Consider the following 13,646-nt stretch of genomic DNA (forward strand, 5'->3'; position numbering starts at 1 on the left):
ATTCTTTGCCATGAACTTCCAGTAACCGGGTAATGTAGATTGACATCACTAAACTGAGCATGGTTCCTTTCTATTCATACCTGAAACCTTGCAACACTAACAAGTTAGGACACTGGGGAGGGAAAAATTGGCTAATTGGGCACAATTTGGACATTTCTTCATTATGCTGTTCTTAATGTTCTTGCTAGAACCTAATCCATGAATGCCTGTGTGCTGGATAACTTTGAGCGGGCTGTATATTTATAGTTACACAAGCTGTAAACTAACCAGTTCACATTTTATCAAAATGTCATATGCTAATATGATTTTGGTTATTTCAAATTAGATTGAACTTTTTAAAAATACTTTTTAATGCGTTGCTTTCTGCAGTCAGAGTTAAAGTTTACTGCTACGGACTAAGAATTGATTGATTGGGAAAGCAACCAATCTAGTTGGTTAAACCAGTTTTGGTTAGATCAACCAATATATTGGTCAGAAACCCACCAAACTACTGGTTTCGGCTCAACAAATTTAATTGGTTAACCAAACAACCATTAAACATGGTAACAGATGCTTTACTAATCTGACTGTTTGGCTGTAGTCAAGTGCAGTGTGTAATATTGATGGACCTAGAGGACAATTAGTTATGTGTAGATGTGCAGTATGCTATGTTGGCTTAAACCTTGGCTGTAACATTAGTATTAAAGTAGTATTAAATTCCAAGCAATGTTAGCAGAGACTGTAGTGTTGGCGTAGGAGTTTGCGCTTCAATCGAAGGATTGTTGGTTTGAGCCCCAGCTTTGGGTGTGACAGTTGCTAAGCTACTTAACTACCATTTCTGTCAAAGTGATGAATTTGTATTGATTTGACCTATTACCAATATAGATTGGTTAAAAACACTAGCAAATCTGATTTCTTGTTTTAACCAAATGATTGGTTTTACACATAACTATCAACCAGATTGGTCAAATTCAACCAATCTGTTTTTAGAGTGCAGACTGGAGGTGGAAGGTTTAAAGGCAATACCCCATCTGGAGTCCATTCTTGAAAACCAGCTTAGCTTTTCTGAAATTCTATCTGCATCTTCCTAGTGTCACTCAGCCAGTTCTGGTGAAAAGAAAAAGGGACTGATTGGCAGAAATCTATGAAAAGCCATGTAAAATCTTAAGACAAACACAAGGCACAGTCTTCCATGGTTTCCTTCTGGTATTTTATTGTCTCAGTCTTTATATAACCGAAAAGTACTCCACTATTGTAAAATAGGAAGTGACGATGGTAGTTTATCTCTAGGTTTAAATTAACAGCATCTGTTTGTGCTTCAACCTCTCGGTAGGTTTTTGTGTTGTAATCATGATTCATCTTGCATGCCTGCGTCTTCCTGTTCACTGAGATGAATAGTAACACGCCCCAACGAAACTGCACTTAATCTCCATCTTTAATGTTTGTTTTTAAACCTGTGCCGCTCCTGGTTAGCTGAGTCATGCCTGAGATGAAGGTGGTGAGAGGTTTCCTGTTTAAAATGCTCCTATGGCTCCAGGTGTCTGACTGCCAATTGTACAGCCATTTTGCCTCTCCCTGACATACTAACCTTAGAGCACATGTTATCACATCATCAAAAATAAGAACTACTTGATACATCACAGTTTTATTATTTTTCTTTTACTGTAGCTCTATCAACTTTCTCAATTGACTGATAACATATTGATAATTACATATTATGCTTTTTTGTGCCTTCATGCCTCCATTAACATTGTTTTACAGAGTTGCCAAGGTCAGCACGAGGTCCAAAGTATGAAGATGAAAATGTATGGGACTATTTACGTTTTGAACAAAGCTAATAGCCTCTAAGATAGCACTAAAGGCTACACTTAAGCTATCGCCATCAATGTCAGCGTGGATGTCAAAATCCCCCACTATGATGACCCTGTCAGTATTCAGCACCAAATCATAGAAACTATATAGAAACATATAGAAACTCTGAAAACTCATCTAAAAATAGCATAAGATGTAATCATGTAATTATGATGCTTTGTTGGTGCCTTCATGCCTCCATTAACATTGTTTTACAGAGCTGCTACAAGTGTGCACTTCAATGACTAAAACTGTGATGAAAATATTTGTAAATGTTTTTTTTTAAATATATATAACTTAAATGAAAATTGTCTACATTTTCACCAAAAAAGAAAAACAAGAAAATATCAATGGAGAGACATAAAATCCAATTACCCAGGCACTGCCTGGTCGCTTTTGAGGAAGATGAGGTGTGCGAAGACCCATTACCTGCAACTGAGACCAAACTTTCTGACACTGGGCAGCATGTTTCTCTCTAGAATCCCTTCATAGTCTTGTAATGTCATCATACCCAGCAGAGATTCAAGACACCCAGTACCAGATGAAGCAAAGCAGCCCCAGAACATAACAGAGCCTCGTCCATGTTTCACAGTAGGGACAGTATTATTTTCTTGATATGCTTAATTTGTCCATCTGTGAACATAGAGCCAATGTGCCTTGGCAAAAAGTAAAATTTTTATCTCATCTATCAATAGGACATTCTCCCAGAAGCTTTGTGGCTTGTCAACATGTAGTTTGGCAATCCTAGTTTGGTTTTATGATTTGTTTTCAACAACGGTGTCCTGCTTGCTCGTCTTCAATTATGTCCACTTCGGCTCAAACAATGACTGATGGTGTGATCTGACTCTGACGTTCTTTGAGCTTGAAGTTCACATTCCCTCTCTTTAGAATTTTTTTTTCTGGGCTATCTTTTTATCAATTGTATTATCCATCTCTCTGATCTGCCATCAATGTTCCTACTGAAGTCACATCCAGGGAAGTTTGCTAGATTCCTATCAATCTTAAATTTCTGAATATGTGCAACTGTAGTCACGGGAATATCAAGCTGCAAGGAGATGGTCTTCTAGCTTTCATCTTTAACATGCATGTCTAAAGTGTTCTTTTTAATCCTTTATACAGCAGTTAGTGAAACACTTTGGAAATCTAAATTTTAAGCCAAGAGTGTTATCGTGGGACAAGAAAAGACCTTATTACTTTTGTAACATTCAAAAAAATGCATATATTTTGATGGCAAAATAAAAAGAAACGCCTACTTGCCCTAATATATTAAGAAAAAAACAAAACAAAAGTGCTTCTGTAAGAAATCAATGAAAAACAATCACAGCATAACAATAAAGCTTTAATTCTGATACAGGCAGTTACATATTTTACTTTTTTAACTCAGTTTTTTCATTTTTTTTTCTTAACTTGTTAACTTTTTTCATCTTAATTTAACATTCAAGGACTCATCTAAATATTCAAATGACATAATAACATGTACAGCCACATAGCAGTATCTTTGCTGAATGGTTCGATATAAGGCCTCACTGAGGGATGAGGGGCACTCCATTTGTAAGGGCTATGCAAGAGATCAAAGTGGTAACTTGCACTATAAAGGGTTAATATCCTGAGACAACTCTTTCAACATATTCTCATTATCAGTTCATATGAAATCGTACGAAAAGTTATGCACACTATTTCGTACGTTTTGGACGTTTTTCCTCAAAAAACCAGATCAGTGCGCATGCGCTGGCAGACAGAGAAAAAAAACAGATCTGCGGACGGACGTAAAATTGGGAAAAACAGTGCAATAATCACTTATTCATGTCTCTAACTACGTTGCTTGCTGTTTTATATCTTAGGGTTAGGGTTAGGGTCAGGGTTAGGGCTAATTGTAATTTATATTCTATGTTCTTGAATTGTGCGTAAGATGCGCATGCGCATATGACGTCCAAAACGTACGAAATTACGGTGCATAGCTTTTCGTACGATTTCATACGAACTCATAATGAGAATAGGTTGACTCTTTCCTTCTGTGGTTCATGTAGAGTGTAGTACACACCATGTGACCAAACAGCACATTGACTGACCGTATCCCTATATAGAGACCCACTGACTGATTACAAGATTGTAGACACCTGTGATGCTAATTTGAGGACACAGATGGATATATCATGTCCCTTTGGCTACATTATTTTCAGCGTTTTTTTCTAGGGGTAGAACATTTTTGTTCAGGCCTATTTCATGAGTTTATTTTTTTAAATCATTCTGTTGAACCATGGTTAAAAAAAACAATGTCTGACACATCACACATGTTTTACTAAATAGATCACTGTGACGTATAGCCCGCTTATTATAGTTGATCAAAACTGAACAGCACATTATTATTATTTAAGGTCAACAGTGTCCATTTTTGGCATGCTTTACATCTTTGCCTGTGCTTGTAAACATGATTTGAATAACCAGGACTTTAACAGGCTTCTGCAGATGTTAACAAGATGTGTACTGGCACAGACTGATATCTAAAAAATGCGGAACAATGGATCCAGAGGATAAGGGATATTCTGAGAAAGAAACTGAACAAACAAAGTGAACCTTTTTTGCCTATGTGTAAAATGCTATGTCTGGTGGAACATGGTGGACTAAAGATTAAACTGTCTCCAAGTTGAAAAAAAGATAGTGACAGTGTCATGGTGTGGGAATACTTTTGCTTTAGCTGGAACAGGGAAGTTAGTCAAGGTTAAGAGGAAGATTGGTGAAGCTAAATACAAGAAATGCATTTCACTGCTAAAATAATGAAATAATTATATTCCCAAGTGCTACTGATTTAAAAAAAACTCTCACAAATTTTTCTTGAGTCACCAATTTCCATGTTGATCACGTGTACGTTAATTAAAACACGTTCTATTGAAGTTAATTAAATTAACCATGCTACTAATAAAGCATTAGTTGATCTTTTGAGACGTTTAATAGCTTTGAAATCAAATTATGCAGAAGGCCTAATGCAACCTCTGTCTTGTTCTAAATGTTGGACTGTCTTTCCACACTTAACCCTATCTAATAGCAGGCTTATTCCTCTCTTTAACTTAAACACTTCAATTAATTTAGTAAAATATCTAGTGACTAATAATAATGGAAATAGCCTTGATCTTTATCTGTGCACACAGTTAATGTTATCCAATGCAACAGGATTTCTTTTAAAATGTAACAACTGAATATATGTACAAAAATAGATAACTCAGGAATAAAACCATTTGGTAAACAGGCCTCTTAAATCATCTGGTTTGTAATTTAAAAAAATAATAAATTCAACAAACATAGAATTGTGGGTAAATGTAGGTAATGTATAGACAAAAATGGAAAATAAACAATAATAAGTTATTGATGTGGGGGGTGATTTCCAGTCTGTCCCTGCTGAATCACGTCTCTCTCCTCCTTCTCCTAATCCACCTATATTAGCCTACTTCTTTCTCCTGCTGCTCTACTTGCACATTTCACATATTTGGCTGGGTCTACTTGTGTGCTAGGTTGCCTTTTTTATTATTATTTATTATAATTTTTGCAGAACAAGGTGTCAACCAAATCTAGTTACCTCAAACAGTTAAATTTGATCACCTCTGTCAGCAGTGAGGTGGGAGGGGGGCTGTGAGGGTTAAGAATTCAAATCAAAAAATTGGCCACATTTCGTCTAGGCCCCATGATTGTAACAGTGGATTTAATTTATTTTTATATCCTTAAATTTGATTATTATTTGATAAATTAATAGAGTAAATTATATAGATACATATTTATTAAATAATTAAAAGTTAATTGTTTTTTCTTTTTGATTACATTATGACAGCCTTGGGTAGCCTTCCAAGGTTTCTGGGTCAGAGCTGTCCTTTCTTATCGTAACTCCAAGTCCCAGAAGCCTTTGCGGACATCCGGTGTCTTCCCGTCCATTAGCATCCAATACCCCCGAACCAACCTAAACGATATCCATCTCCGGCCCCCAAAAATATCCTTCGAAAACTACTTCTTGTCGATCCATCATTTTAACTGAATGAAATATTTCATCACGTTCATCAGATGCAGGTGAGGTTAACGGCCAAGAACAGTGCCATTTTTCGGGGTTTTGGTTAGCCAGCGATAGCATCAGTAGAAGCTAAGCTAACCTGTGAGCTAATGCTACCGTTAGCTCAAACCTGGAGTCGACATTTGTCAAGACAAAACACGATACTTATGGATATGCTAACGAAATACGCTTCTTTTGCACGAGAAAATGGCAAATCTGTATTAAAACGTGTTATTTGACATGGAAGTTTAATCTAGGTATGAAATATTAGCATGCGAGCTAGTTTTATTGTATGTTAACTGCTGGAATCTGCTAGGAGCCGCGGAGCTCTTCGAATGGATTTAAGTAAAACTTTAATTTTGTATAAACCATTTTTTCCTGGATTATTAGATTACATTTGACTGACAGCTGGTTGCGGTTATGTTGACCACAGTCAGGTTAACTGAGTGCAGTTTTGGTGGCTGTGGTAATCAACCTCACAGTGTTGGTGTTGTTTGTGTCAGGGCTCTGGCCCCGTCTCCAGCAGCTGAAGCCCGCAAGTCCTGTCCGCTCTGCTCCACGGCCTTCCTCCTGTCTGAGCCATGACCACCCAGAGGGATAATGATTTGGTGAGTGAGGCTCTCCCACCTGAACAATAACAACAGGGAGCAAAAATATGCTTTAATCAGCCATGATTGCATATGATTACCATGGTATTCCTGTAGCTTGTAGATGATTTGCTCAAGTTTGGATAATTTAGGTGTTTTGGTTTTGGTGGGACATGGAAGGGGGGTTGTGGATTAGCCAACTTCCACAAACACTTATCTGGGATCGTGACGGCTGTTCCTGTGAAGACCATCTGTCTAATCTCTGTTAAAGGCTGGCCTACTTTCCTTTCAAGGTTTAGATACCAATTGATTGTCCCCTTTTTTTAACCCAGCCCCCAATTTCAACCAAAATATTTGCCAAATGTATTTGCAACACTATAAACTGCTTATGTAACGCTAGTAAAATCATATTGATTTGTCAGGAAATTAAATGGCACTGGAGTTAGGAATATTAATACATTTGCATTGTTGATTTTCATTTGCAGAAAATATAAATGCTTCAGGAGAAAAACAAACAATAGCAAGGCAGATCTGTTTTGCCCCCCCCCCAAAAAAAAAAACTTGTTTCCAAGCTGCCAGACTATGCATCACATTGAAGGCTAGTGTCTTTCTTCTGGGCTTTAACTAAACGGCTAAATTACATAACAAATTAATATTTCATAGTACCAAAGGCAATATTTCATCATATATTTGCCTGTAGTTGACTTTAAGAGGCTTCAAAAAGCATGATACAGGACCTTTTTAGTTGTGTTCCAAATATCATAATACAACATCAAGTACCTACCTTATGCAGGTGGACTATAGTACTACAAAGCATTTTAAAATCCAGTTGTCATCAGAAAGTCAGTTTTTGCAACACAGTGACAAGAAGGGACTGCTTGGATGCCTTATTTTGGCTTGAAGCCATATTTAACATGTCATTCATTGGTGCTCCACATGCTATTAATATAATTGACCAGTTGAATATACTCTTAACTGTCCCCATTGGTAACACCTGATGTATGTTTTTTATTCTCTGAAATACCAAACCCCCCAGTCTGTTATGGGGACAATGTGTAACTGAGTTTTGTCCTCATTGAATGGGAAGTTTTGTATTAGTACCGTAATGTCATCATTCTACTTGGCAAGTAACTATCACCAAGAACAATGCTGCTGCTCAGTCTCTAGGTTTTGGTGTGTTGTGTGAAAAACACGATGTAATCTGAAATGTCTGCTAGATGGTTGGGTTGACTTAAGCTGTAATAAAACTTGAGCGGATGACATCCCAGAATCTTTAGAGTCTTTTCACTTCATACAGATACTGGACCATAATTCAAAATATAACCCCTTGCTCACACTGGCTCCGGTGCGGTTACCGAGCCGACGGAGACCGCAACTCCCGCACACCCCCTCTCACACCGCCCTTTTGACTACGGTGCGGTGCGGCTCTGCGGCTCCGGCAACAGGTCCGGAGATTTAACTCGCGAGAACAGAAGTTCACTTGAGTTCATGTAACTTCACGCGATAACACGGCCCAAATAAGGATATTAGCGAGAGCTTGTTGCGGAGGGCTCCGGCACGCCGCAAGGATAGCTTTCTTGCGGAATTTTCTGCAGCGCCGGAGTGTCTCGGTAACCGCAGCCGGACAGCTCAGCAGCCGGTGAGAGAGGTTTACGTCTTTTTAATGACTTGGAATCACTGCGGCGCCGCACCCACCGCACCGCAACGGTAAGACCGGAGTCGGTGTGAGCCTGGGGTAATGCAGATTTACTTTCATCTAAAAGAGGACTTTAGATAACTTGGATACAGTGTAGTCCATATTTTTATATATTTGTCCAAGTTCAGGGTGTATGTCAACAGGCAAATGTTATAATTGCAGGATTTTGTGGGCAATAAAAAAAAAAATTTTTTTAACTTAAAGGCAGACCGAGTAACTTTTGCCAATAGGGGCGCTAGACCTGTAACTTTCATGTCTGACGCCGCTAGCAGCCTAGTCGCAAAGGTCCACAGTCAGCTGGCCAGCCTCCTGTGTCTTTTGATCGGGAACTACGCTAGGCATCTAGGTTCAGCTCAGAGGGTTCGAGAAATGCTGCTACTCTCTGGGGAGCACCGTCGGGACAGGCCAGACTGTGTGGCTTGGAGGAGCAGCAGTGGAGCTCCAGTGAATAGTCACTGGGTCATACGGGCCGCGTCAGTTAGCTTTTGTTTGTAGTCTGCTAGCTTTCTCTGCCCCTATTTTACTTCGAAACATCGAAAATAACAAAGATATATGATTGTATATTTGGCGCAGAGTTGTTAACTTACCAGTCTAATAATAACGTTGACTAAAGAGAATCGGTTTTACCTCCGACTTCTACTTTCAGCCTGCGCCAAGGAGCAAACTTCTTTCCACGATCGACTCTTGTTTTTTTTCGCGCACGATCCCTTTCACGTTTTCTCAGCGGGTTTAATTTTTTCCTCGCCTCAGCCATGACCATTAGTCAAACAGGTGGAAAATAGAGAAGAGGGTTTAGCTCCATGACTATATAAGAACCAGCGGCCTCAAAGCGATACGTTCTTCCAGGTCACATGACCTGGCCAATGACGGTGCGTCTTCTCCCAACTTACATACAAGAGGGGAGCCCTGCTCGTAACAAAGATAGTGTCAAGCGCTGTATATTGCCCTGAGGAATCATTTAAAATAACTCGTATGCGTCAAATATTTAGGTCAAAAAGTTCACAGCGTGCCTTTAAACCTCTTTTTAATTTTATTTTTATTTTGGTTTTATAAGAAACTGAATTGATGGTCCTTATTGCCTGTAATCCTTAAACATCAACATTAGCACAAATAGCTGTCAGACTTTATATGTGGAATAAATCTAAATTGGAGCAATTTTATATTTTATGAAAATTATGACCTTTTTATTGATGTTATTTATTGAGATGCAACTCTGTAAAGCTTTATAAGTAATGACTTATGGTAGAGGAGGTTTATTTGTATATAGTTTGAAATAAATATAGCAAAAATACATGGAAGTACATTGAAACATTTTGAAGATTTACAGGTTTTTAAATCTAATAGTTATTTTTCAGATTTTAGGTTCATAATATTGTTTTTGTTTCAAGATTTTAATTTCATTGGTTCATTTTTGGGGGGTTCCTGCAAAGTTTGATTTACATAAATATTTTTTTTTCTGGCATGCAGACAGTTTTATTTTTATAAAATTATTTAGATCAGGGAATATTTTATTTGAAAGACAAACATAAAACGGTGGTTTCTGTCTGTGAGGTTCCAGCTGGTCTTATGCTCACAAAAACAGGAAAACCAAAACCTTTGTCTTTAAAAAATCTTTAAAATGGTCACTTACACCCGTGTTTAAAATATTTATACGGATTACAAAAAAATCTTATGAATTTGTGATGAATGCTGTTGCTACGGGCAACCAGGCAGGGTTTGACTTTGTTTTTATTTTGCTGAGGATAAAAGGCAACAAAGCTTGTTGATGATGACATGCACATGCAACACTACAGTGAGGTTATCCGGTTCAAAGGGAGGCTCAGAGGAGCGGGAGGGGGGGTTCAGTGTTTGTAAACAGATCAGGGTGTTGAATTGACCCCTTCCCAAACGTCACACTCATTCAGTTAAGTCTCTTTGTTTTGTTCGCTGTGATTTATCCACAGAGGAAAGTTCATGTACCATCTGCAAATTTGTCCCACATGTCGATAAATATGCACATCTCCACGAACAGACACTTCTATTGGATTTTTGACACTTTTGTTTTTTTATATTTACTTTTTTAAACTATATTGTTAATTAAAGGTAATCAAGAATTTGAAAAGTGTGTATTGATTGACATACGTTTTTTCAAATCTAGTTTACTGTAACATTCAGGCTAGTGGTTTAAATGCCTTCTTGGTTGTTGTCTTTGGTGGTCAATTTGGTCATATGTTTTCTGTGGGTACTCCTGTGTTGCTCTGGCTTCCTCCCACAGTTCAGAAAAAGGACAGTTAGGTTAATTTGTATTATTATTGACTGGTATTGTATTATAAATGGAGAGTTTTTTTGTGGATTGCCCAAACAAAAAGAAATGTGGAATAAATGTGTTTTTTACAGTTTATTAGTCTTTCTTTTGCACTCTACCATTAAGGTGCTGTTTTGGATGAGAAGCATTGGTGGTCTAAAGGCTAATTTATGCTTTTGACGCACGCATAGCCTCTGCAACCGTCAAATCTGTCTCTGTGTGAGACCACGCCCCCCCCGCACAGAGGTTCTGCAGCTGTTGTCGCAAATCTAAAAAAAACCTGACTACGCCTCTGTCGCAATCCCGCGCTGACAAGCGGAAGTGCCAGAAAAAAGCAGCTGTGATTGGTCCTTGGGATGCCTTTCCGGCTGTCTGTGTGGTCGTCCTTCTCGATTCGGTGCCGGGGCGTGCCATTTTTAAAAACCGAGGAACAGGTAGAATGGACAACTACGACGAAAGGTTAATTGAGGAGGTTCTGAAGTACAGTCTGTCAGAGTTCTCGCGAGTTCTCCAATAGGCTCCCCCTTGCACTTTGGGTGGGAAACTGCTGTCCATCCCTAGAAATTCCAGACTGACGGTGCAGAAGCATACTAGCAAAACTGGTTCATGACCAGACCCAAGCAACATTTGATGTGTGTGGTTGCAGAAGTCTAATTTGCCCTTAACAGGTGGATCCTGTCTGCTGTGGTTCCGCCTGCTGCGTGATTGACATGCCTTAAACTTGCTGGTTGTTTCACAGTACACCATTGAGTTGTTAAAAAGTTTGCTGCTCCTTTGTTCTTTACAACATACAATGCATTTTTTTTAACAGAAATGCAACCAAAACTATCTTTGATAAAAAACAAAAATATGGGACCTTTCTTTCATCCAGCTGACCAGAAGTTTTTAGGGGTTTCTAATTAAAGAGAACTTAAACTGTGTGGAATGATTTAAAAATGGAGATGTTTGGTACCTGCTTTTTATCAGCACTTGTCTGGTCTTTATAACCAAACATTTAATGTCTAATAGTGTTGCACCGATACCAGTATCGGACGGGGCCCCGATACTGCCCTAAAATGGTGGTATCGGTATCGGCGGGTACCAACAAATAGGGCACCAATACCATTTTAAGAGCCATAAGTTTATTCAACTATTGTCACCCACTCCTGGTAGGCAATAAAAAGTTCTAGTGGATTCACTTTGTAGTAGATTTTTTTCCTGCTTCACAAAGGTAGGCAGCAGCTTGACAAAGCCATGATGGCAATTATTTTACATTATTATGGTATCGGTATCGGCCGATACTGCACAGCCGGGTATCGGGGCAAAAAAATGGCATCGGCGCAACACTAAAGTCTAAGCCATTAGCCTTAGACATTTTTTTTTTTTGACAATTTTTGTCATTTTGTATACACAGAGGGTGTATATATATATACACCCTCTGTGTATACAAAATGACAAAAAAAAAAAAATATATATATATATATATATACACACACGAGTGTATACAAAACAAAATTTAATTTTGTACAGCTCTATTGTGATTGTTTTGCACATGAAGAAATAGAAATGTTACGAATACAGGATACATTTTGGTTGAAACCCCATAGTTTAAAACTCTTCATATAGCCACCCGCTGTCGTCCTGTACGATGTACTGTCCATGTTAAATTAATAATTCAGCCCAGAGCTGTCTGGGACACCTGGGGTTATCACATTAGTCTGACAGTCTGCATCGGAGCAGCAGCACCCTGAATCTAAGGGGGCAGTGTTCTCCATTCCAACCCCACCCCTTTTCTTCTGTCTCTGACACAGGGGGCTTACTTTACCCCAAGCCCCCCACCAGATCTAGTCAGCCAGTCAAAGAGTGAAGATCTGGTTTGGATAAATCTAATTAGACTGGAATGTCTGTCTCTTCTAAGCCTACGGAAGGTCACTTCATGTCAGAAGAGGTTAGAGGAAGTTTCAGCTTAGGTAGCTGGGGAGATTTTATCTGGAAGAGATCAACTACAACATACTAATTCTTTGTTGTTGTTTTTTTAAATACAAATTGAGATATTTTCATTTGTTTTTTTAGGTGCACCTCCGCCTTATCTTGGTCAGTGGCAAAACACAAGACTTCACTTTCTCTCCAAATGACTCGGCCACAGACATCGCCAAGCATGTGTTTGACAACTGGCCAGCAGGTACACTTCATGGACTTTATATTAACTCTATTTTATTACTAATCATGTAAACTCTAATTAGTTAAATACAATTAATGTCAAATTTCTTGTTGTTTCTGATTTATTTTGTTATAGTTGTGTAAGCTAATGTGTTTGATGCATATTTTTCATTAGGAATAAAAATAGTTAATAATAACATGCAGGTGAAGCCAGGACTATATGTTGTCATTTATTAAGTTACCAATATTTCAGTTAAAGTAGTGTTTTTGATCTTTGTTAGATTTCAATTGTTGTGCCTTACATGTTTATATAAAACACTGCCTCCATTGATGAGCTGTAACACCTAGAAGAACAGCATAAATAAGGCTTTTGTTTCTCCTTTCCATGGCAGGATGGGAGGAAGAGCAGGTGAGCAGCCCCAGTATACTGCGCCTCATTTTCCAGGGACGCTTTCTTCATGGAAATGTTACCCTGGGAGGTGAGACGGCCTCTGCAAAGACCCAACCACACTTTAAATCACTTTATGTACTAAGCTCTTTTTATCAAGCCAAACAACACAAAATGCTCTGAGGTTCAAAACAAATCAGCAAGTAATTATGACATAGATAGGAAAAGATCAGTAAAAAAAAAACATTACAGCATAAATAGGTTGAACTATATTGATTAACAGGGTTTCTGTGAGTCATTAAAAGTCATTAAATTATTTTTCAAATAAAGGCCTTAATTGGCCCTTAAACTCATTAAATGTGATCATCTTGGCATTTAAATTGCTTGATTAAAAATATGATTATAAAAACAATTTTGTCAGATATATTATATCGCAATATATTTGGGCGGAACTGCTTGTGCTTGATCATAAAGCTGTATGTTCGGAAAAGAAGCGTTAGTCGGAGAAAAAGCTAGAGAATGGAAATATGCAAATTTCAACAAAAGTGGCTGGAAAATGATGACATGGCAGCAGCCTGACAACTATAAAGATAACAAAGGATTTCACTGTATATATATATATGTATATATGTATATATACATATATATATATATATATATATATATATATATATATATATATATATATA

At 38.0% G+C, this 13,646-nt stretch overlaps 1 protein-coding gene across 1 annotated transcript in view; it reads left to right on the plus strand.

Annotated features, from left to right (window-relative positions):
• The first annotated feature begins 5,731 nt into the window (after nt 1-5,731).
• LOC107092570 (ubiquitin-like protein 3) overlaps nt 5,732-13,646 on the plus strand; it is a 12,765-nt gene continuing 4,850 nt past the window's right edge. The window contains exons 1-4 of the mRNA XM_015387117.1: nt 5,732-5,883; nt 6,367-6,471; nt 12,483-12,591; nt 12,962-13,048. Coding sequence (XP_015242603.1) covers nt 6,445-6,471; nt 12,483-12,591; nt 12,962-13,048 — 223 coding nt within the window. The 5' untranslated portion in view covers nt 5,732-5,883; nt 6,367-6,444. The remainder of the gene's footprint in view (nt 5,884-6,366; nt 6,472-12,482; nt 12,592-12,961; nt 13,049-13,646) is intronic.

The sequence above is a fragment of the Cyprinodon variegatus genome, unplaced genomic scaffold, assembly GCF_000732505.1.
Source record: "Cyprinodon variegatus isolate N-32 unplaced genomic scaffold, C_variegatus-1.0 Scaffold385, whole genome shotgun sequence".
NCBI classification, from domain to species: domain Eukaryota; kingdom Metazoa; phylum Chordata; class Actinopteri; order Cyprinodontiformes; family Cyprinodontidae; genus Cyprinodon; species Cyprinodon variegatus.